General features: G+C 52.3%; 6 protein-coding genes across 6 annotated transcripts; 3 read left to right on the forward strand and 3 right to left on the reverse strand.

Annotated features, from left to right (window-relative positions):
• Nucleotides 1-686: 686 nt before the first annotated feature.
• Nucleotides 687-8,150, forward strand: LAESUDRAFT_757348 (uncharacterized protein; the record flags this gene model as incomplete). Its single annotated transcript, XM_040912290.1, has 13 exons — nucleotides 687-1,302; nucleotides 1,356-1,460; nucleotides 1,513-2,245; nucleotides 2,298-5,214; nucleotides 5,270-6,579; nucleotides 6,652-6,869; nucleotides 6,924-7,094; nucleotides 7,144-7,247; nucleotides 7,299-7,445; nucleotides 7,499-7,589; nucleotides 7,649-7,810; nucleotides 7,864-8,018; nucleotides 8,070-8,150. The coding sequence occupies 13 exons, from the start codon at nucleotides 687-689 to the stop codon at nucleotides 8,148-8,150; spliced, it is 6,810 nt and encodes a 2,269-aa protein (XP_040766368.1).
• A 193-nt stretch (nucleotides 8,151-8,343) lies between these two features.
• Nucleotides 8,344-10,194, reverse strand: LAESUDRAFT_648877 (Low temperature viability protein; the record flags this gene model as incomplete). The annotated part of the gene is made up of 5 exons (XM_040904141.1): nucleotides 8,344-8,537; nucleotides 8,587-8,769; nucleotides 8,826-9,147; nucleotides 9,206-10,000; nucleotides 10,054-10,194. 5 exons carry the CDS (start codon nucleotides 10,192-10,194, stop codon nucleotides 8,344-8,346), a joined length of 1,635 nt encoding a protein of 544 aa, XP_040766369.1.
• Nucleotides 10,195-10,318: 124 nt separating this feature from the next.
• Nucleotides 10,319-17,172, forward strand: LAESUDRAFT_45791 (uncharacterized protein). The gene is made up of 18 exons (XM_040902556.1): nucleotides 10,319-10,437; nucleotides 10,500-10,548; nucleotides 10,602-10,674; nucleotides 10,727-10,954; nucleotides 11,005-11,156; nucleotides 11,209-12,447; nucleotides 12,498-12,932; nucleotides 12,999-13,118; nucleotides 13,176-13,337; nucleotides 13,392-13,502; nucleotides 13,552-13,779; nucleotides 13,834-13,901; nucleotides 13,951-14,307; nucleotides 14,365-14,880; nucleotides 14,933-15,123; nucleotides 15,176-16,067; nucleotides 16,120-16,398; nucleotides 16,453-17,172. Exons 1-18 carry the CDS (start codon nucleotides 10,403-10,405, stop codon nucleotides 16,817-16,819), a joined length of 5,502 nt encoding a protein of 1,833 aa, XP_040766370.1. The 5' UTR covers nucleotides 10,319-10,402; the 3' UTR covers nucleotides 16,820-17,172.
• On the reverse strand, nucleotides 16,987-19,735 carry LAESUDRAFT_811244 (uncharacterized protein; the record flags this gene model as incomplete). Its single annotated transcript, XM_040914301.1, has 12 exons — nucleotides 19,353-19,735; nucleotides 19,137-19,297; nucleotides 18,949-19,085; nucleotides 18,728-18,900; nucleotides 18,532-18,675; nucleotides 18,399-18,480; nucleotides 17,907-18,333; nucleotides 17,699-17,849; nucleotides 17,579-17,655; nucleotides 17,414-17,527; nucleotides 17,229-17,360; nucleotides 16,987-17,172 (listed from the first exon to the last, which is right to left on the reverse strand). The coding sequence occupies exons 1-12, from the start codon at nucleotides 19,591-19,593 to the stop codon at nucleotides 16,987-16,989; spliced, it is 2,025 nt and encodes a 674-aa protein (XP_040766371.1). The 5' UTR covers nucleotides 19,594-19,735.
• A 39-nt stretch (nucleotides 19,736-19,774) lies between these two features.
• LAESUDRAFT_648550 (uncharacterized protein) lies at nucleotides 19,775-20,424 on the forward strand (the record flags this gene model as incomplete). The annotated part of the gene is made up of 3 exons (XM_040904114.1): nucleotides 19,775-19,894; nucleotides 19,949-20,098; nucleotides 20,155-20,424. The coding sequence occupies 3 exons, from the start codon at nucleotides 19,775-19,777 to the stop codon at nucleotides 20,422-20,424; spliced, it is 540 nt and encodes a 179-aa protein (XP_040766372.1).
• On the reverse strand, nucleotides 20,412-21,032 carry LAESUDRAFT_723517 (tubulin binding cofactor A). The gene is made up of 4 exons (XM_040908431.1): nucleotides 20,934-21,032; nucleotides 20,773-20,878; nucleotides 20,620-20,706; nucleotides 20,412-20,570 (listed from the first exon to the last, which is right to left on the reverse strand). The coding sequence occupies exons 1-4, from the start codon at nucleotides 20,990-20,992 to the stop codon at nucleotides 20,487-20,489; spliced, it is 336 nt and encodes a 111-aa protein (XP_040766373.1). The 5' UTR covers nucleotides 20,993-21,032; the 3' UTR covers nucleotides 20,412-20,486.
• Nucleotides 21,033-22,490: the final 1,458 nt, after the last annotated feature.

A 22,490-nucleotide genomic window follows, 5' to 3' on the forward strand; every position in this document is an offset into this window, starting at 1 on the left:
TTGCTTGTGAAGAAAAGATCTGGAGTCCATTAGGTCATTTGAGTATACCATCGCAGCAGACTCATCGACTGGTCCACATACAGAGAGAGTTGCGCTAGGATCAGTGAGCGGGGAGGAAAGGAAGAGGCAGTGCAAGTACGCGTATGGGTGCTTCGCTTCGACGCACGCGCCACAGCCGCGCTTCGAAGGACGAGATCACGTGCTACAGCGACGCGGCTATGCGATCAGATCTCGGGGCACGAGAAAGCGATCGACATTGATCCGCCTTCTGAGAATGTGCTGCGCAGCCCTCGCTTATAACGCTGCGGGTGTCGCGAGTTTGGACTGGAGAGATCTTGCGAGGAGAAGACAATGAACGGTGTAATTCATTCATATATGCTCGAGCTACCTGTTCTGTGCCACTTCAGCCTTGGCCTAACTATAAATCCGGGTACACGACGATTATTCACCGAGCACAACGATTTCTTGCGCCGGCGTGATCGTTTGGGTATTTTATTTCATAGGCATAGTTGCCTCGTCAGAGTTGTGGCCAGGAGATCCACGGCTTACATAAGTAACACGGTCGCGTCAATCAGGAGGCCTGCCTATCCTGGCAGTTGTCATTCTGTCCGTGACACCCCTCGGCTCTTCCTGCTACATCCATGTCTCCTTCTTCGTTCTTGTAAAATACCCAGCTGCCGGAGGCGATGGAGTCAGATGCCAATTCTGCGCACGTACTCCCTTCCAACGAACCGTTAACGAAATCGCGAAGCAATACGAAGATAGTAGACGATGTCACGAGCCTGACATCATTCAATCCATTCTCCGAGGAAGATGAACATGACCAGTCTTCGTACGCTCTTGTCACCTCGCTGTTCTCCAAAGTCAAGAATACTCTTGCTGCTCCTCTCTCTTCTGCGGCCGCGTCTGCTGTCGCTGGAAACATACATCATACTCCTCAGAACCATGCCCAAACCGCCGATTCAAAACGACCGTCCATCTCGAACCATGCTTCAAACCAGTCAAGCAGGTCCTCTGTCGATCGTCACAACCTGTTCAACGTTGCAGCCTCCAATCCTGCGCCTCCTTTGGTCTCGCTGACGCCAGTGGTGTCAGAGACTCCGTCATACATCGCAGAACTGGATCGACCTCCATCGCGAAATGGCTCTTTCTATTTGCCCGACACCCCGGATGGTGTAGTGTATGGTACCGCTATCCCTGGTTTCCCTATACAAGACAGCGATGCCAGGAGCATCAGAACTACAGGTAGTATCCGGAGGTCTGCGTCGGTATCCAAAGTGATCCGAAGGATCCGAGGAGAAGGTGAGTTTGGCTGTGTGGCCGGACCGCCAATTGGCTTACTCAGACATTTGTAGGATTGTCTCGAGACTACTGGATGGACGATGAGCTATGCAAAGAGTGCTACGATTGTAAGAGCGTGTTCACTGCTTGGCGGAGGAAACATCACTGTCGTATATGCGGTAAGTTACATGCCATACTACATGCCATGAGTATATTCTCATGCTTGTGTAGGACAAATCTTCTGCTCTCGATGTGCTTCCAATATTATCAAGGGCGCTCGTTTCGGCCACAATGGCATGGTGCGGGTGTGCAACCTCTGCCTAGAGAAGTTGACCAAAGTAGACGACGACGACGACGACGATAGGCGCTCAATAAACTCCAGCATGACCTCTCCCTTTGCCGCTCACCAGCTGGGAGAGGCTTTGTCGTTCGCCCATTCTCATCATCCACAGTCACCATTCGCGGCCTCGCAGCTCTTCGGGCGCACAGATGAGCCATTCAACCTGTTTTCCATAGCGGAAACGAAGATATATCCTGGTTCTGATGACAGTGCTCTTGCATCGCCCCCCTCCACACCTCTTGAGGAAATCCGCAGAGATCGTCTCGGCCGCGAAAATCCAGTTCCATTTCGCAGGGCATTAGCTGAAGAAGTCCAAGACTCAGTGGCCCTCCCTGATAAGTTCGCAAGCGAGGACTCCCCAACTGCTCCTGGGACCAAAACACCTATCGACTTCCCCGTCACAGTGCCGATCTCTGCCATTGGGTCGATGAGTTCCGTGCAATTTCCCGTTACCTCACCCGATCAAGGGCATCCGTTCGAGAGTCCAGGCATGCTCAGGTCACGGTTCAATTCATACGTAGATCTCGAAGCGCAGAGTCCGTTCATCCGCAGTCGCGTACAGAGTGGTATTGGAGAGCGCTTGGCAGGGCACCCTGGCTGGCGTACGCGGACAGAAAGCATCGCGTAAGTGATGTCAACCTCTATGGAATAATCATTGAATGATATGTTTTCCCAGATATGCACAGGAATTGAACTTGATTTCCATGTTCCACCTGAGGATCATGCTCCGGCAGATGCTGTCAGCTGAGGACATTCCCAATATTGACGAATGGGAGGAGACGCTCTTGAAACTCAGCATGCGCATCGCTCGCGAGTTGACATTCACTGCTCACCCTCAGAGGCAGGGCGCCGACATGGATGTCCGTCGATATGTCAAGATCAAAAAAATCCCCGGTGGCGCGCCGAAGGATTCCGAGTATGTGGATGGCGCCGTCATCACCAAGAACGTCACGTATAAGCAGATGGCGCGGATGCAGCGTAATCCTCGTGTCATGCTCGTCACGTTTCCCTTGGAGTTCCATCGAGTGGAGGGGCAATACATGCACTTCGGCCAGATCTTGCGGCAGGAGAAGGACTACCTAAACAACTTGGCTACTCGTATTGCAGCTCTGCGGCCGCATGTTGTTCTGGCAGAGAAGTCTGTCTCCCGGCTGGCTCTCGATGCTCTCGCAAAACACAAGATCGCCGTCGCCAGGACCGTCAAGCCATCCGCCATCGCCTTCGTTGCTCGGATGACGCAAGGAGATGTCTTCTCATCCATGGACAAGCTTGCGCTGGAGCCGCGCCTCGGACACTGCGCGCGGTTTCGCATCCAGACGTTCGACCATCCGCTGATTCCCGGTCGCCGCAAGACGTACATGCGCTTCGAGGGATGTAACCGGGAGATGGGCTGTACGATTGTGCTCCGCGGTGGCGATATAGATACACTTAGGCGCGTGAAGAAAGTGACGCGCTTCCTCGCGTTCATCGTGCGCAACCTTCGGCTCGAAACTCATTTGTGGAAGGATTCCGTCATCACCTTGCCGGCGCTGACGGCTGAAGCTACCCCTCCTGTTCAGTCATCGGCTGACTTATCAGCTCTCGAATCGGATGCATCGATGCCGTCTCAACTGACTGCTACTCTGACGCAGAAGACGCTGTCCCAAGCAATTGTTGATGCAACTCCACAACGACTTCCCGCAAGTGACATAGTGGATGATCTGCCGGACGAAGATGCAGAAGAAATGCGCCTGTCGCGGCGCATTCAGGAGTCGATTGAACCATATCGGAAGACCTTCCTCTCTGTCTCGGCTACCCTTCGTTTCCCGCCTCCATATCCTATCAGCCGCATGAAGGAACTCGACGATGAACTCACGCAAATTAAGCGGGAATGGGAAGACGAGGTGATCCGTAGAGAAGAACGGGGTTCTGCGAAGCATCAGCAGGAGGCAACCTTCACACAGCAGAGCATCATATCCACGATCACACCTGACATGGATGATGTTGCGGCGCAGATAGAGTCTCTTCCGCTCCCAGAGGTAATCGACACGCCCATTTCCAGTGACGATGGCTCGACTCCTGCCGAACACACCGGATACTTCGAATCCCTTCTTGCATTGCCACACATCGCAGCACCATCGCTTCCCCAAACACCCTCAGAGGAGCTGCCAGTCAAGGTGGTCACTGCTGAGGACATCAGACTTGAAAGTCGCCTGAATTATCTGAAGTGGCAACATGCCGAGTACCGCCGAGTGTGGGAATGGTATCTGCGCAAGAATAGGGATGACTTCGACGTGGAGAAGTACCAGTGCATTAGTTTGTGGGAAATCACCCTTCCCATGACAGAGAGCGGGTTGCATCCCGCTTGCTTTCCTCCTCGTCTAAGGTACATCACGTTCTATGGTGAAAATGACTGCACTCTCGGCCACTACATCGAGCAGGCGGCAAGAGATGCCTTTGCGCAGTTCATGGACGCAAAGGCAATCTGCGAGAACAAGGCATGCAATCAACCCCTGGCTCGGCATTGCACCGTCTATGTGCATAATGAGACTCGTCTTCTAGTCGCAGTTGAGCAGTGGGATGGGCAGATCAACCAACGTTCGCTGCCTCCTGACACGATCATCACCTGGAGTATCTGTTCTATCTGCGAACAGGCCACACCATTCATTCCGCTGTCTCCGGAGGTACAGAGGTACTCTTTCGCCAAGTTCCTCGAGCTCCACTTCTATCCTGCGGATGTGCAGCTTGTGCCAGGCGCGGGCTGTCAACACAACATTTACCGGCATCACATCAGATACTTTGCCATTCAGCAGATGACGATACGCTTCCAAGCAGATCCTGTGGTCCTGCATGAGGTTGTATATCCACCTATGCGTGTACGAGTACGACCAGAGACGCAGCTCGAAATCAAGAACAGCGATTTTGAGCGCTTGCATACAAGGAACAACATGTGGTACACTGCCCTCATCGATGATCTCAAACTGATCAACATCGACGCAGCTACTGGGGACGAGGAGGCGGATGCGAAACTCACCATAGAGATCAACCAGCTCATCATCAGAGCTGAGTGGGAGAAGGCAGATATTGCCAGGCTGATCAATACGATCTACAGCGAGACTGCTCCCACAGATACTCTTGCTCTCAATCAAATCAGAGCCTATAGGCAGGATAAGATGGTTGCATGGCAGCAGGACTTCGATAAGCTGCCAAAACCGAAGGTGACGCAGTTACTCGATCGCAACAGCCGCAAATCATCCGCGTTTGGCTCTGTTCGTGCTATGTTCCCTCGGAGATCCGAGTACTATGGTTCGCTCGAGAACGCACACAACGTTTCAGAAGCCGAGGACTACGGTCGCCTCGTCAAGAGACGGCTTACGGGAGGTTCTCTCGTGTCGACGTCGTCCACTTCTGACGCTTCGGAATCAGAATCGGTCATGGACAAGACCGCGCAGCGTGCTCCCACCGAAACGGCCCCGTCGACCATCGGCGATCAGCTGCCTACGGCTAGTTGCGCGGAGTTGGAGTCTTCTCCGAGATCTGATGTAGACAGCGACTCTACGATCGGTGCAACGCGCGCAGAGCAAGTTTCTGTCGAACTTTCATCGTCTCCTCAGGTGCTGCAACTTAGCTTATGATGTAATGAACATCTTACTGATATTTGACGTATAGGTTGATCACAATGTCCCAGATATCGCGCGCACATTGCAACGTGCCTCTCGGTTGCCGAGGCGTCCGACGAATTATCCAAGTGTCGCTGAACTTGTGAAGAAGTATCAGGACTATCTCCCTGCGCGGGGTGTTGAAGAGCTAACGAAAACGGCCCTTCCACCTGCTGCTCTTGTCTGTGAAAGTGGACAGGAGACTTCTACTGACCTTCCGCCCCCGGTGCGGAACAAGTCTCGTCGACGAATGATCAACGGAAAATCGTCTATTTCGGACTTCGAGTCGAGCTACGCCGTAAACGTCGCGCCCAGATATCTCACACATGCAAGACGTACGCTTGGACCAACGCCATACAGTGCTCGGATACCTCCACCTGCAATTCCATTCGAGTCTCGTACAACATCGCGGCGTGCATCTCCTGACAAGCGCTCTGCGACCTTGCATTCTAACGCTGATGCGGCGAAGATTGACAAGAACTCACCGCCGCTCAGTAGATTGAATTCGCTTGCAAAAAGGAGGGGAAAGGCGACGAATCGTCCCACTGGTATGGAGAAGGCAACCTCGTCACGCTTCACAGGAGCGGTCGGGTCTAAGTCCACCGTCAAGAAGCCACCAGGGCTGGGAAGCAAGGTTTCCAATATCGCCAAGCACTTCGAGCGAATCAGCAAGGATACTGAGCGGACCAATCGTCGGTACAGTGTCATTCGTGGACGGCGACCCCGTCCTGTTGCATCAGCCCGTGCAAAGGTGGAGGTTCTCGATAGCATCAAAGACGCGATCCAAGACGAGTCAGAGAGCTCAGACTCTAGCGAAGCCGACGATGAAGGGGATGGCGATGACGAGATGGGAAAGTCGCCCAAACAGAATCAGATGGAAGCAAGTCATTCATCGGAGACGTTTGACTCAGGACAATATACCCAGCCTATGAATGTGCCTCCTCAGAAGGTCACTGCCGAAGTCATTGAACATGCACAGCCACAGGACGGAGAGCGGTCCGTTTCTACAGACGGGGAACTCCTACAGACACCCGCGCCTGCTATTTCAACGCCCAGCTCTCCGATGTTGACGGCGATGAACCATGCACCGATACCGATGGCCCCTATAACTCCTGAACTCGATGTTGGATCAACCGGTACCGAACGTTATTCTATTCTGAAGACTCTCTCTGGCTTCTGGCCTCAGCAACTCCCGCAGTCTCGCATTCGTGCAGATGTAGACGCCGACGACCCGTTAGCAGATCCTGAGCACATTTTCCGCGACTCATCAATGGTAGTACGAACTGACGAGCCTACATCGATCATTGCTCTCGCTCTGAAGTAAGTATCACTGCCCTTTCTCACCGTGGCCTTCGGTCGTTCGGTCGTTCGGTCGTTAATGCTCAGCTGCAGTTCCCCACAATACCGAGATATGTTGGCGAAGTCGCGTGCTGAGAAGCGCCAAACGAGAGAGCCGAAGTTGACGGATGGTGGTGAAGCGTTCATGCCTGACGACAGATCAGTCGCTGAATCAACCTCCACATGGGGAGTCGTGAACGTAGATAGTCCCGAGACTTATGATCCCACGGAGGAGCTACGGGTTCCCTCGTCGAAGCAGCCGTGGGCTATATGTGAGCACCTGTCCTGATCGCTTATGAGACATTATTGGCTAATTCTCTTGACAGCCTTCGAGAGTGGAGGATTGACGATCGCTTGTACCGTCCTCTATCCTGAGCAGTTCGATGCGCTCCGTCGTACGTATGATTGTGAACGAAGTATGATTGAGTCGCTTGCTCGATGTGTCAAATGGAATGCCAGCGGAGGGAAATCGGGATCTGCGTTTCTGAAGACCCTTGGTAGGTTTCACGAAACGCGTACGTTTCAGTCTAGCTAATGCAACCTTAGACGATCGCTTCATTGCCAAGGAGCTTTCAAGAGCAGAACTACAGGCAATGGAGACCTTCGCGCCAGCTTATTTTGACTACATGTCATCTGCGGTGGTTGCCAATGTACGGTACGACAATGCACTTTAGTAGATCATGAGCTGATGGAGCATGCAGCGCCCTACACTCCTCGCAAAGATTTTTGGATGTTTCAAGCTTACCTTTAGGACATCCCATAAGCACCAAGGGCCAAGCAGAGGGAATGCAACGCAGATGAACTTGCTCGTAATGGAGAACCTCTTCTACGATCGCCGTTTCTCCAAAGTACGTTGTACGATACAAATCTAGGGCAGTACAATACTCAAGCGACGTTTCAGATCTATGATTTGAAAGGATCAACCCGGAATCGTCACGTACAGTGTACTGGTCGAGAAAATGAAGTACTTCTGGATGAGAACCTGGTGGAAAGTGCGTATCCGCTATGTCGAAATAACGTATATTGTTTCTGACGCGTCACTCTCCTCAAGCTGCGCATTTGGCGCCCTTCTACTTGCGTGAACATTCAAAGCGAATTTTACGGGGTGCTCTTTTCAATGACAGCAAGTTCCTGGCTGAGATCAACGTCATGGATTACTCTCTCGTGGTCGGTGTTGACAGTCTCAAGAACGAACTTGTAGTAGGAATCGTTGGTATGTTACTATAATTTCGGTGTCCCTTTTTTCAAATTAACCGCAGATCATAGACTACATCAGAACCTACACGTGGGACAAGAAACTGGAAAGCTGGGTGAAGGACTCTGCTTTTCTGGGCGGTGCCAACAGAGGGGAGCCGACAATTATCAGCCCAAGACAGTATAGGCAGCGCTTCCTGAGCGCTATGGAGCGTTACTTCCCTCTGGTACGTTCGGCAGTGTACCGGGAATGCTTTATGGTCTGATACGCGACATAGGTGCCTGACCGGTGGATGAAACAACATGATGCTCCTGAAGACGAGGGCAACGCTCTCCTGGATCTTTGGCCTGACTGGTGACCCTGAGGGTTTGTATCTTGCCGTGTGGCTGTATTCTAGATATTCAGGCTGTCATTGGTTCATAGTATTGACGGACCTTGCAATCACCGCCGATTGTGTAAATTAGCCAGTACATCATATTCTACGCATTCTGTACATTACGTGCCATGTAGTACTACAGGCCCGCCTGTGATGCTCGCTACATACATCTACTTCACAGCTTCCGTCCCTTATTCCTCTCCTTATTCAAGAGGACCCGATTCTGCCGCTTAACTTCAGTCGAGAATTGCTCCTTCGTCGCCTTCTTATCCGCACGCCGCAGCTGTCGCTCTGCTTTGATGGCTTGCTTTCGGGTCTGTTTGTCTTCTTTTGATTCGTTTTTAGGTCGTGAGACGGTCACACACCGGGCTGTAAACAGAGTGAGTAGCAGAGACTTGCGCAAGAAAGCAATATTTACGCCGTATATCATCATCTGAGTCGGACTCCAGCGAATCGGAACGGTCGATCCTATGACGAGGCGCGGATTTGCTATCTTCCGTTAAAGGCAGACCTGTCTTCGGGTGGAGTGGTATTTTCGGGACAGGTCTGTCTTGACGAGCTCTGATTAGCCGAGGATGATTCTCCAAGACACTATACGTAGCTATGGGGGGGGAGTAAGTCTAGGAAGAGCAGCGGCGAGCCGGCACCTAAGCATACATAGAATTGTTTCACAGTCCCATCGGTCCTTCTTCTCATCAATATCAAGCGGCATTAAGATGTCATCTTCTTCATTTTCCTCATTTTCCTCACGCAAGCGGACCCCGCCCAGTGCTTTCCGGATCGTATCGAGTTTCTCTGTGCCGGTTGCGCCAGCTAGAGCGGGACGCATTTTCCCGCCAAAGATCTCATAGTTCTCGAGAAACTCATTCATCATTGCATCGAAATCTTCGCGAGAGGTGATTAACTCGGGTGCTCCGTCGGAATCGTCGGAAAGAGTATGGGTTTCTTCATCCTCTTCCGAATCGTATTCTTTTTGTATCTGGAACAATCTTGGGTAGACGAACATATCTAGGCTGTAGATCTCGAGATGAGCTTACCTTATCGAATTGCTCGTCTATCAGCGTAAGACCTTCATTACGGAACATGGACGAGCTGCTCATGCTATATCCAGACGCGTCGGAAGTGCCTTTTCGCCGTTTCTTGCCTCCGATGACAGATATCTGAGGAAGCGCCCCAATAGTGTCGCCGCCTTCTGAAGATGCATCCACGTCAGAGCCAGCACTGCGAAGGCCATTCTTCTGAGCCTGCTTGAAATGTGCGAAGCGCGCTTCCCATCCTGTTCTTTCAGCATCGTCGAGGTCACTGTCGGCCTCATCTCGTGCATCCGCCTCATCATGGCCATCTTCGATACCTTCGTCCGTAAACTCGAACTCAAGGTGTCCATCTGGGGCTAGCTCGCCATCTGCCACGAGATCTCCGAAGAAATCATCATCGAGGTCATCGTCCACAAATGCGTCGTCCTCGAGTGCCTCTAGCACCTGACGCAGGTGAGGATCGAGCTCGGGGTTAAACCGGGCTATTGACGATGGAATGCTCTCTTCCGCTTCATAGTTGCGAGGGACCTCGGACGTCGAGGGCAGTACCTCAGGAGGCAAGTCGATCAACGTGATTGGCTCTTTAGCCTTTCCCTTGGGTTTTGACAGGGCTTCTACGAGTACGCTATCGACACCATCCTCTTGCATACCGACCGGGCGCAAATGCTGCATATAATTGTATTCAGTGTCATCGTAGTAGACGCCGTATAGCGCAGCCTCGCCGATATTTTCGCGCTCAGTATCATGAGCCAGGTCCGAGGGAGATAGAATTTGCTCGAGCTCTGCTCTCGACTTTCCCTAATTAATTCGACCGTAAGTTGCGGAACATGCATAGAGTCGGTATGCCGAACCTTGGCAACATTGCCCCGCTCAAACGCCTTTAGAACATGTTGGCTCGCCTCTGGGTCATGTACTAGGGGGTCTCGCTGTGACCGGTGGACGAGCTGGAAGTGTCGTGCACCAGGCTGTCGGAATATGGATTTGGTGGGCATCTTGTACGCTGTGCAATTTTGTGTCGAAGGAGGAGATTTGCGATGAGATTGCGAGATTCACAATTTGAGATGAAGACCATACGGCCGGCGCTTACGAGTTCCAGCGTTCTATTACGTAATCACTACTTCTTGGTCTCGGTCGAGCACGTCGAGTGCAACGACCGGCCACTCCTCTCAACCAATACTCTCACCTTCAATTCTACCCACCATGCAGAGGGAACACGTTCGCAGAGGCTTCTCCATATACGTCCTCTCATTAATCTCACCCGTTGACATCTGGTATTGACGCCACTTCTCGTCTTTACTAGTCATCAAAAGGTCGTCCTTGAGGTTGACTTCTCGGGAAGCATCTGGGTGAGATTACACTGTCAGATTCGCGATGGCCGGCGTTCTTATTCCTGTGGCAGGGATACACGGAGATCACGGTGGTTCCCACCAACAAGGATCTCAAGACTCTCCATCTGCATTCAAGACAATGCAGTATGTTCTCGACCCTAAATGTTATTGCATTACTCATCATCGTCCCCCTCAGCGATCCACTCCGTTACCGTTGCCTCCCATCCAGCGGACTTTACTTATCACGACCCTCTGGCGAGCCTCAATGTATCGAATCCGCAGGATGTCCATCTTCACCCTGAACTCAAGAGGAAGGTGTATTCGGCACTTGCGGAGGGCGAAGAGGGCGAACTCTCCATTGCGATACCAAACGAGGTGTCTCTAAGGCAGTCAGGACATGCTGCCGCTGGGCTTGTGAGCGAAGGTGCGGTATCTCCGACATCATTACCATATTTTTGCTCATTCTCGCGACAGCTGCAACCCCGGAGCCTCAAACGCCAGGCCTGAACGCGCAGGCCACGCTTCCAGTTCCGGAATTTGTTCCCATTAACATCAATATCATCTACAGCATGCGGAACCCAGCCGATGGCATCCAGTTCGTCATACCGACGGACGCGTATCCATATGTGAGTGTACTTCCTCCTGCTCAGTAGTGATACCTGCTAAGCCTTGAGGCAGCGTGTACCACACGTGTACACGACACCCTCGTCTCCCGATGCTGCACGATGCTGGGTTCCTTGCGTCGACAATTTGTGGGAAAAGTGCACGTGGGATTTCGAGTTCGTCGTCCCAAGATATCTCGAGCAACGGGAGTCTGCACCCGAAGACGACGGAGAGTTGCTGGAAGGTGATAACCCCACCATTGTGGTCTGCAGTGGAGAGCTTGTTGAGCAGGTGGCTCATCCTTACAACTCGAGCAAGACGATCTTCGTGTTTTCTCAGAACACGTCAACCTCCGTGCAGCACATCGCTTTTGCCGCAGGGCCGTTTCACGTCCATTCCATTCCGGCTGATTTGAGTGCCGCTGAAGACGTGTCTGGGACTTCACAACCTCTTATGCACGCGTTCTGCCTCCCGGGTCATGAATCGCTGCTGGGTACTTCTGTATCCTTCATGCGATCTGCAATGAGCTTCTATTCTACCGAGTTTGGATCATATCCATTCGGGTCGCACAAGCTCGTATTCGTCGACGAGATGCCGACGCAGCGGTTTGATAGCGCCACACTTTCGCTCGTCACTGTGGACCTGCTACATGGCGAAGATGCGATTGATCAGGTCCTCGAGACCCGCCACTGTTTGAGCCATGCTCTTGCATGCCAGTGGATTGGCATCAACATTCAGCAGAAGACGTGGTCGGACACTTGGTTAACGAATGGACTTGGGTTGTACATCGCAGGACTTTTCATCCGGAAGCTCATGGGGAACAATGAGTACCGATTCCGACTGAAGAAGGACATGGAGCGCGTGCTCGAGCTCGATAATGGGTCCATGCCGCCGGTCTGCCAGCCACAGCTCCTTGAGCCTCCAGACTTAGTCACTCTGTCATTCATCAACCTCAAATCACCCCTCGTACTTCACATCCTCGATCGGCGCTTAGGGAAATCCGGCACATCCCTCGGATTGTCTCGCGTCCTTCCCAAGGTGTTCTTGTCTGCTATCAGCGGAGAGCTACCAAACAACGCGCTCTCGACTCATTCGTTCCTAAGGACTTGCCGCAAAGTGAGCGGCATTGATCCACGTTCGTTCGCAGAACAATGGATATATGGCAGTGGCTGTCCTACGTTCGGGTTCTCTGCCACCTTCAATCGCAAAAAGATGGCAGTGGAAATCTCAATGCGCCAGGAAGCCCCGGCGTTTAAGGTTCACGAGAACAATGAGGTGACGAAAGTGCTCATGAAGCCAGTGCCGTTCTTCGAGGTGTGAATGACACTTTTTGTTACTTCTCGCATATCTAACACAAAGAGTAGGGCCAGATGACAATACGTATACACGAAGCTGACGGCACGCCTTACGAGCACGTTCTCGACATCAGGAGTTCTTTTAAACGCTATGAGGTTCCATTCAACACCAAATACAAACGTGTGCGGCGGAATACAAAGCGGTATCTTGCCCGTCAAGCTGCCGCACAAGCCGCTGCAGAGGGTGATGCGGAGGCTGCGGCTGCTATGAATATGGTGGACATGGGGTTCGGTCTGGAAATCTGGGAGAACGAGAGGGAGCGAGAGAATTGGAAAGTCGCTGACTGGACCGAAGAAGATGAACAGAACATGGCCGGGCAGACGTACGAGTGGATACGGATTGACGCTGACTTCGAATGGATTGCCGCTATTGCCTTTGACCAGAAGGATTATATGTGGGTCTCGCAGTTGCAGCGCGACCGGGATGTTGTTGCGCAGTATGAGGTAGGTCTTCTCAAAGCTGTTATACTCGGTAAATCATCAACTTCTCTTGTTTTTCTTCTTCTCCAGGCCATCCAGGTGTTGTCGAAGACACCGAATGCCATCATATCGAGCACGTTGGCCAAGACAGTGCTCGTGTCCAATTACTACTTCCGGATCCGCTGCGAGGCTGCACAGGCTCTCGTCACTGTAAGTATGCATCAGATGCAAAATGCTACTGGCCAGCTCACCGCGTGTTGCTCGTAGTGCGCAATGCGGCGGATGGACTGGCTAGGCTTGTTCCACCTGTTTAAGCTATTCCTGAGATATTGTTACGAGCCAGAGGATCCCAATCCCGACCTGTTCAGCCACACGTATGTGCCACGTCCGAACGATTTCAGCGACTTCGCAGAGTACTTCGTGAGGAAGGTAGGATCATACACGTAGATTGTTTGCTGACCAATGCTGACACTGCAATCACAGAGTTTGATCAGGGCGATCTCGAAAGTTCGTTTCGAAAACGGCAAGACACCACCCATTATCCGGCAGTTCCTCATCGATCAACTCCGCTACAATGATAACACATCCAATCCAGTGAGTAGCTGGAAATCGATCATAAATAGAATCCTGAACGCTTTCGCAGTACTCAGACGCGTTCTACATCTGCACCATCATCGCTGCATTGGCATGCGCGACCATCTCCACCGTTCCTCCCGAACGCGGCGAATTCATTGCCACGGATACTCACCCAGTGCAAGACCCGACAGACATTAAGCTGCTTGAGCAAGCATTGACGGAGGTCGACAGGTATCGCAGCATGGATCGACTTATTCCCACATATCATAACGTCGTTACGGTCGCCGTGGTCGAGGTCGGTGGTTCTGTTCTTGCGGAGGGAGTTCAGCTATTCAGAGTGTTCTTACAGTTCCACCTCATGCTGAGCGTCGCCAACCTTATCCCGCATGACCCTCGCTTGTTCTTCCCGTTGACACGGTGCGTATTCCATATATTCAGGTCGATGTAGTATTCTGATGCCATGTAGTGAGGGCAACTACTCCCAAGTACGCATGGCGGCGTTCGACTACTTGTTCCTCTCAAAATGGTACACGCCGAAGGTCATGCGCTATATCCTCGCCGTCATGGCACATGATTCTTCGCGAGTGGTCCGCCGACATGTTGCGCAAAATGCATGTCTAAGTCTGGCGCTACTTGTGACCATGGGCGAGATGAAGACGTTGAAGGAGACTGAATCTCTGCTGATTGAGGAAGACGGCACGAACGCTGAAAAGGCGAAGGAGAGTAAGAAGAGCGACATGGATCTCATGATTAAAGCATTCAGGAAGGATAGGGAGCTGGGCAAGAGTGAAGTGATTAGAGAATACTTGATGCCAATTGCTCTGTATGTCGATTTTCCGTATGTTATCTTCCGGATTGTCGCTGATAACATCCTGTCTAGCGCTCCTGAAACTGATCACGAAGTCCGATGGGGTCTGCTGAAGCTAGCAGACCTTCTTATCAGAGGCGCTGAGGAGGCACCTCCCAAGGTTATGATTCATTTGCCTCCTACCCCTGTATCGGAAGTTGCGCCCGTGCTCCCTGCGGTCAAACTGCCTCCAAAGGCTCGGCCTTCTTTCAAGAGTGGAGGTCCTCCGACAAAGGCCATCGCGCCTCCTTTCACCCCCCGTCTCAAGTTTATGTCCAATAACTCGCAAGTCGACGTTTCAGCCAGAATGCCGGGCGCGGTCACCCCTAACGTTAGTCGCCGTGACGTCTTTCCTGTTCCAAGACCACCAGCCCCGAAGAGAATATCAATCGTAGAGAAGAAGGATAAGAGCATTCCTAAGGCACGATCTGGTGGCATGAGTCTGAACGACGTACAAGCTTGCCGCAATGCTTTGAAGAAACTACAAATGCACAAGAATGCCCACTGGTTCTTACAGCCGGTAGATCCTGTGCGAGATAATGCCCCGAAGTACGTGTCGTCGTCACATTTTCTCCCTCCTGTCGACCTTACAGTGCTTTAGCTACTTCGACATCATCAAGAAACCGATGGATCTTAGCACCATGAGTGCGAAGCTGGAGCAGGGAAAATACAGGGATCGATTTGCCTTTGAAGAGGATTTTCGCCTCGTAATCAGCAACGCAAAGTTGTACAACCTCCCTGGCAGCTTCGTTCATAACGAGGCTCTTGGTCTTGAATCGTTCTTCGATAAGCGTAAGTTGCGCTGTCCTGTGATAGTAGTCGCGATTTTCATATCGGGTCGCAGAATGGGTCCGCATCAACAAGACACTTGAAGCTGCGGATCGGGCCATGCAGTCTCGGGCTGTCCACCAACCTCCACTCCCCACCAAGGCGCCGAGCGTAGTTTCTCTGGTATCTGCTCCTGTGGCCTCCTCTTCTAATCCAGTCGCTCCCTTGTCTTCCCGGCCATCTGTCAAATTGAAGGTTGTCAGTGCGGCAGCTGAGAGACAGACCACTCCTAAACCCGCGCCGAAGTTAAAGGTGAAGAAAGTGCATGAGTTAAAACCTCCTGCGGAACGGCAATCAAGTCCTGCCTTCATTGACGATGGGTCTGCTGATCTCCTAGAGGAGGTGATAGCGATCGAGCGGGAGAAAGACGAGGAACAGCGCAGAAACCGCGCCTCAACATCCATTGAGAAGGAGAGGGAAAAGGAGAAGCAAATTCCTAAAGTTATGGTCGGAAAGCGCAAAAAGCCTGCCGAGGAGACACCAGGAGACGACCTGCTAGCTCTTACCTCAATGCCTAAGAAGGATAGGTCCATACCGCCGCCCTCTGTAGGCGTAACCCCTACCAAGGCAGCCGCGGTCCCTCAGAAGAACGACACCAGTGCATCCGCCCAGAAGAACAGCGCTGTGCAACCGAAGAGTAAGGAAAAGGGTGTCAGGCCTGTCGAGAATCCGGCTCCGACTCCAGAGGCAGGAATATCTCAGCGTCCCTCTACTACCAAGGGCAAGGAGAAAGAAGTGCCACCTCCCATCAATGCGGCTTCTATGCCGTCGAAAGCGAAAAGGTCGCCCCCTCAGGGCATCTCAATCAACGAGAAGAAATGTAGAGATGTCTTGAAAACGCTCATGAAATTGCCAAACGCAGCAATCTTCTTGAGGCCAGTTGATCCCGTACTTGATGGATGCCCGACGTAAGCTTAAGGTTCCTATATTTATGTGAACTGAACACGAAGCGCTTCACAGATACTATGATGAGATCAAAGAGCCGATGGACTTCAGCACAATATCCAACAAGCTCAACGAGGGCGCGTACGCGACGATGGAAGACTTTGCACAGGACATCGAACTTATCCTCCACAACTGTCGAACCTTCAATCCCTCAACGACTTATCCAACACTCTGTGCTGATGAAGTCGAGCGGGTGTTCAAAAAGGAATGGGGGAGAGCTTTGGAGAAGAAATTGACTGGACGAGAGAAGCGGAGTTTACAAGGGATCATGACGAAGCTTAGTTCTGACCCACAGTAAGTTGCTCTGCTTCGCACTAACCATGCTCAACATTGACTAGTTTTGCGCAGACATTACGTCTTCTGGGAACCGGTGGACCCGATCGCCTTGGGCATACCAACGTATTTCGACAGGATTCCGCGCAAAGATGCACGCGACCTTCGTACGATCCGTGAGAAGCTTGATGCGGATAAGTACGACTCTGTTGCTGCCTGGGAGGCAGACATGAACCTGATGGCCAACAACGCCATTAAGTTCAATGGAGCGACATCGGAGGTCGGTCAAATGGCTACGGCGATCAGGCGTAGGTATCAAGAAATGGTCACACCTCTGAAGTCGTCCCCTGCCACCAGTACCAGCACCACCCCAACGGCGACGAAGAGAAAAGGTAATGAGAGAGAGACTAGCCAGTCTTTCAAGAAGGCCAGAATCGGATGATCTATATTGATTTGCTGTCTGTTGTGCGCTTATCACTGCTTGTCGCATTGCTTTCATGTACATTAGTCTTGCACAGTCAGCTATTCCTCCGGGAACTTTCGAAAACTTTGTTGAATTGGTCGTGAAGTCGGGGATATGTTATCAAGTGTGAATGTACCACCACACGCTTATTGCTCGTCCTCTACTAGATCCATCGGCTCCTCTCTTGATTGAGGAGGCTCAACTATACTCGAGGACATCGTAAACTCCGAGGGAGTCGGCGAACTAGGCGGGGAATTTGGATCAAGAACTTGCTCGGCAACATCTGAAGGTAGTTCAGATAAGAACAGACGATTGTTGTGTTTGACAGAATTCTGCGCCAGTAGATGTCAGATTATGTGAATCTTAGGCAGAAACATGGAAGACAAACCTTGACAGCTTCAGGCCATGGAGCTAGCGTGTTCTCGACCTCTGCGGAAAGTGCAAGGCTGTAGATTAGGAAGTAAGGCCCGGTTCCGAGGTGTAGACCGATTGAATCATTGAGAACAGTGTCTTCTGAGACCTGGAGAGAATCGTGAGAACACAACGACTCGTGAACGATGAATAGCGATATACTTCGGTGACAGCATAATCGACCGTTTTCCACCACGCATTCTTATGCTTTACATAGGAATAGAGATGATTGCGGCCGTATAAACCGTCATGGACGAGGACCACCCGCAAATCGTACTGTAAATCCATGTCGAGGAGTGCTTAAGACGTTAACGAATTGTCACTCACTCTATGTTGCCTCAGCTCCGGACAATCAAAGATGTTGGCAGCCTCCAGCTTTAGCCTTGCAACGGTCGCATCAATAGCTACGAGATATTAGCGACATTCGACACCAACCGTCGAACTCACTTTGTAATTCATTCTCAATGCGGGCGAGGATCTTACGAAGTTTGAGCGCAGTGTCATGGATCATGGCCTTGCGCTCCGCGCTGTCATCGTCCTCGGCTACATGCTCGTAATAATGAAGCGAGGATCGCAAATCAGCCAGTGTATCTCTATTCTGCATGGAAAGGAATGTTAGTGCGACAATGAGCAGATGCAAAGAGTAGGCACGCACGTTATGCCGCGTCAATGACGCTCTCTTGGCAAGAAGCTGTTCGACCTCGGCCAAAAGCTCGCGCTGCTTTCTTCTCTTCTCAATCGCAATTGGGTAGTTGTTTTTCATGAACTGGTCCAGATATACATGTTTCGGATAGACGAACGTCGTACGCTCAGGCCGTGGTCCAGCACCCAGGGAAGCCTCATACGAGGGTGGGTCAATATCTCGGAGGATCTGAAACGCGACCACTTCGGACGGCTCAAAAATGACCTGCTGCTTGGTATCATCACCCGAGAGACCGAGCTCGATTGCCAGGCACGACATCAGATCGTTTGACTCCTCTGATCCTCCGACGGTGACCTTTACAGCAGACGGATCTATCCTGCGGTCAAACGGTGTGTTTGAGAGGTCATCGTCACTGAAGCCGTGGCGAAAATGGAACAGTCTGCTCCATTCAGAAAAGTTAAGACGACGAATCAGACAACGAAAACGGGGAGGATCAGTACGAACCTAGGCCACGACGGTGCCGAGTTAGTGGGGACGTCGTCGTGCAGAACGAGCTCAATATGCCATGCCAGTGAACAGTAAAATACTGATGATCACTGAGTCACAGCGAAATGCTACAGATGGACAGTTTGCGTACTGAAAGACACGTCGCCGGGGCGTTCTAAGGGACTGCTCCACTGTTCTGCGGATAACGCTTCAAGAACAGCGTCTACGCTCAATTCGCCCATCAGGGCGAGATCCATGTTTGCGAAGATTTCCATGAGGGACCACGTCGTTGCCGCTACGCAATGTCAATGAGGCATTTGTTAGAATCACAATCACTAGTGGATCACCTGCATCGCTCCCTGGGTGACTGAATGCTTTCACATTGTCGCCTTCTTCTGGAGTGTCAGGCAAAGGTCGCCACCGCGCGACAGCCTGGCGGACTTGGGGTACAAAGAACAATCCTTGGAGGATGAGTGCGGCGTAGTTCAGCGAGGGGAGTGTAGGGCGAAGTGCAATGGGCCTGGCATCCTTGTAAAAAAACATATTATCGTAGGAGAGGGGTGCGCACCTGCCGTCCTTGCGCACACGCTCTTCCAGTGGCAGCTCCACAAACATCTCCTCTTCGACATTTGCGGTCAGGCTTGCTTCAATCGCGCGACTGAGAGACTGGTCATCATGCGGCACGCTGACGGTGCTGATTGCCACCTGTATCATCCGTCAGTGAGGCCTCAAAATATCAATTATACATACTCGTACATTGGACGGCACCATAGCCCAGCTGTCATTCGGCGCTCTATTACTGGGACCAAACTTGGGGCCTTGGTCCTCCAACGACGCCCGGAGTGCGCGCGAAAGCTCCTTATCCTCATCCTCAGCAGTGAGATCTATCACAGGCGGCTTTTCTTCAGCCTTCGAAGCTGGTAAAGGTATCAATCAATGCGCATATAGTCGTGCAGATCGGGCCACACTCACTGGGTGACGTCGTTGGCATTGGGGCAGAGGTCCCTGCTTCTTGAGATACGTCCATCGGCACCGAGCGAGTCATTGCATCACTCTCCAGCATAGCTGCTCCTGCCTTTTCCACATCGCCATCGTGCCTCCGAAGCAGGGAGAGCGCGGCATCGACTGTTAGGCCACCGTCCGAAACTGCGACCAACGTCGCAACATCTGTCTCCTCGTTCGCGGTAGGAGGGGCTGGTGTGAATTTTCCCATCGTCTCGGAAGTACCTGTTCTCTCAAGGACAGCAATCAAGTCGCACAGGTGAATAAAATGTGCAAGGCACGAATTCAGATTTGACTACGGTTCTACGCGGCGCTTGCAAGTAGTGTGGCTGAACCCATAACGCCTTGCATTGGACTGCGTGCCATAACTGAATGAACTATTAGACTATCTGATGTCGGCCAACGCGAGCGCACCAGTACCTTCAAGCCAAAATATTGAAGTCGATATCGATCCTATTTGGACGTCCAGTCGCACTGCTAGACAGATCTACGCGCTAGGCGAAGTCGAAAAGGTACGAGCGTAGCTGTAAACCCTCCTCGGTGGTCTGGACTGACCATAGTCTCAGGACATCAGCCGTCTGCTCTCACTGGCTGCATCCTCCATCTCATTGCTGACCCTACCTCAGACGGATGGGCCCGATGATGGACTGCCTCAAGGCGGGGAGAGGTCCGAACAATTCGTGCTCGAAGCGAGCGAGTACTTCGAGAGGCTAGACGTGGGTGCTGAACGACAATCTTGTCGACTCTTGACCTCATGCAGCCTCATATACAGGCTATCCACATCACGATCCGTTCCTCCCTCGCTCACATCCGACAATCGCGAATTGCCCCCTCAGCCATCAACGCTCCTCCGCCAGGCTTCGTGCCTCCTTCTCTCGGAGTGGGTCTTCCGTCTGCAGACGAAGAGTACAGCAAGGGAACCCGGGGCTTACAAGAGGAGAGAGTCGAGAGAGATGCATGGAAGGGGATCATGGATGCCCTGAAGCGTTTGAAGGAAGCCCGAGAACAAGAGAACGCAGATGCCAGTATGGCGGAAGAGTGACGCACGGCATGGTATAATGCTCCTTGAGCCTATGGGTACAGCAGCTGTCTGAATCTATGACATTATACGCTAACTTCCTCCATAGCCTCCTGCGCCTGCATGAACGCCTCGTCCTCTCGCAAAGCCGGATCTTGTTCCGCAGAGACCTACAGCTCATGTCAGACGAAACGCCGGAAGGAACGACCCCCAACTCACGATTAGTTCACGCAAGTCTTGCATGGAACCTCCGAGGCGATTTGAGGTATCTTGGATCATCTTCTGAGATTCTTCCATCATTCTCCTCTGAAGGGCGTAGGAAGAGTGGAAGTCCAAGGTGCGACGACATGATTAGGCGCAACAGAGACGCACTGTGTTTTTGATGTCCCAATCCTCTGCACCATCTGCAATGAACTTGTCTAGCTTCCGCTTCAGCTCCTCTGCTTCCCTCTCGTAGGATTTATGCTCCTTGTATAGCCTGATCATGAGCATGTCAGTAGCAGGAAGCGTGATGAAGTTTGAACACGAATTACCGTTTGCATGCTCCCGACTTGATCTTGAGTTGACGGCGGATCGCTGCGGTATCACTCATCGTCGTCGGTGCACTGGAGGTAGAGGATGGTGTGCATTCGATGATGGCAATCTTGCCACATCGCGGTCACGTGTGACGCGTTTTCGTGTCGCTCGGCCACCGCGCTCAAGTCAAGCCCCGGGTTTAAACATCCTGTGTCACATCACAACGTGCATATATTCTCATATTTCCGTCTCGCGTCACACGGGCTCTCAAGTCCGGCTGTGGAACGAGCAAAGGAACAACACATTTAACGAGGTCGATAAAAGCGGAATCGGAATTGACGAGCCGACTCGAGCTGCTAGGTACATGCGACATCAGGTGAGTAATCACTACTGTAACTACATAGCGCGGGGACAGTCCGGGGCATAGATGGAACATATGGACGGTAATGCTGGTTCTGGTCTAGTCAAATCGGTCAGTCGCACACGCAAGCTCGAGACCTGCAAGCAGGTCAGCGACGCGGTGCTGACGAACCAACGGGCACACCACAAACTACAACTAGGCACGGCGCGCCACCTGCGCTCGAGGCCGGATCTCACCTACTCGTCTCCACCAAGGGCGTGAACTAGCACGCGCGCGTTGGGAGATAGGAGGCGGGAGAGGCGGCATGAGCGGAGGCGAGCGAGGAGTGCGAAGGAGTCGATAGCGCGGACACACGAGAGGATCAGCGTTTTCGTCGGTAAATATCCCGTCTTCACCATGTTCTCCCTTGCTGGCTTGATGATAACGCGGAGTAGCAGAGAGGCAGCGAGTCTTCGTCGCTACACGCGGGAACACGCATGAAGGCGAAGGGCTTGTCAAGAAGTGCCATTGCCAGGAAAAAGTCGGGGATGATGTGTGGTTTGCTAAGCAGAACTACGGCGTTGATCAGACGCTAAGGCTACGCTAGCGGCGGTATTGGTATACGGCAAGGAAATACAGCTCTTGAGGGCGCGGTAGACCAAGGTTGGAGTCATCGGAGATGTCGAGATCGCAAGTGGGCATCCACGAGCCGGTGTATCGGCGCGCAGCAGGCGAGGCACAGAACCACAGTTAAGTGGTCGTCGCCATCAGCGTGGTATGCGCAGAGCGGGTGAAAGGCGGGCGAGCAGAAGGGGACAGGCGACAAAGAAAAATAGGAAAGCGCGCACGGAGGGGCGAGACACTGCACATGGTGCACCTCGAGCTCCCTTCCGCGGTCCTACGTCGGTGTCGTGTCGCGCCATCGCATCGAGCCCGGCTTGGTTCGCTTGCTTCGTGAGGGTTTGTTGTCTATCTCTAGTGCGGCACGGCCGCGGAAACATTCCTTGGAGCTTGCTTGGATCTGGCATGCGTCACGGACGCAGCGGCCAACCTGGCTTGTCCCGTCGTGAGCCCCACCCGGGGTGGAAATGTCGGTCATGAGGGCGTGGTGATAGAGGAAAAAGGGAGTCGTGTGGATAGAACGATGGTAGTGCGGATAGAAGAATGCCGGTAATAAAGAGAATAAAAACGTGTAAAATGCAAATGTGATACGCGTGAAAAAAGGTCCATCGTA

The sequence above is a fragment of the Laetiporus sulphureus genome (assembly GCF_001632365.1).
Source record: "Laetiporus sulphureus 93-53 unplaced genomic scaffold LAESUscaffold_10, whole genome shotgun sequence".
NCBI classification, from domain to species: Eukaryota; Fungi; Basidiomycota; class Agaricomycetes; order Polyporales; family Laetiporaceae; genus Laetiporus; species Laetiporus sulphureus.

Coding starts and splice junctions, on each gene's coding strand:
- LAESUDRAFT_45791 (XM_040902556.1), top strand. CDS start 10,403: ATGCAGAGGGAACACGTTCGCAGAGGCTTCTCCAT. Junction 13,780..13,833: donor TTACGGTCGCCGTGGTCGAG/GTCGGTGGTTCT, acceptor GTGTTCTTACAG/TTCCACCTCATGCTGAGCGT. Junction 14,881..14,932: donor GTGCGAGATAATGCCCCGAA/GTACGTGTCGTC, acceptor ACAGTGCTTTAG/CTACTTCGACATCATCAAGA.
- LAESUDRAFT_723517 (XM_040908431.1), bottom strand. CDS start 20,992: ATGAGTGATACCGCAGCGATCCGCCGTCAACTCAAGATCAAGTCGGGA. Junction 20,879..20,933: donor AAGTCGGGAGCATGCAAACG/GTAATTCGTGTT, acceptor GCTCATGATCAG/GCTATACAAGGAGCATAAAT. Junction 20,571..20,619: donor AAGACTTGCGTGAACTAATC/GTGAGTTGGGGG, acceptor CATGAGCTGTAG/GTCTCTGCGGAACAAGATCC.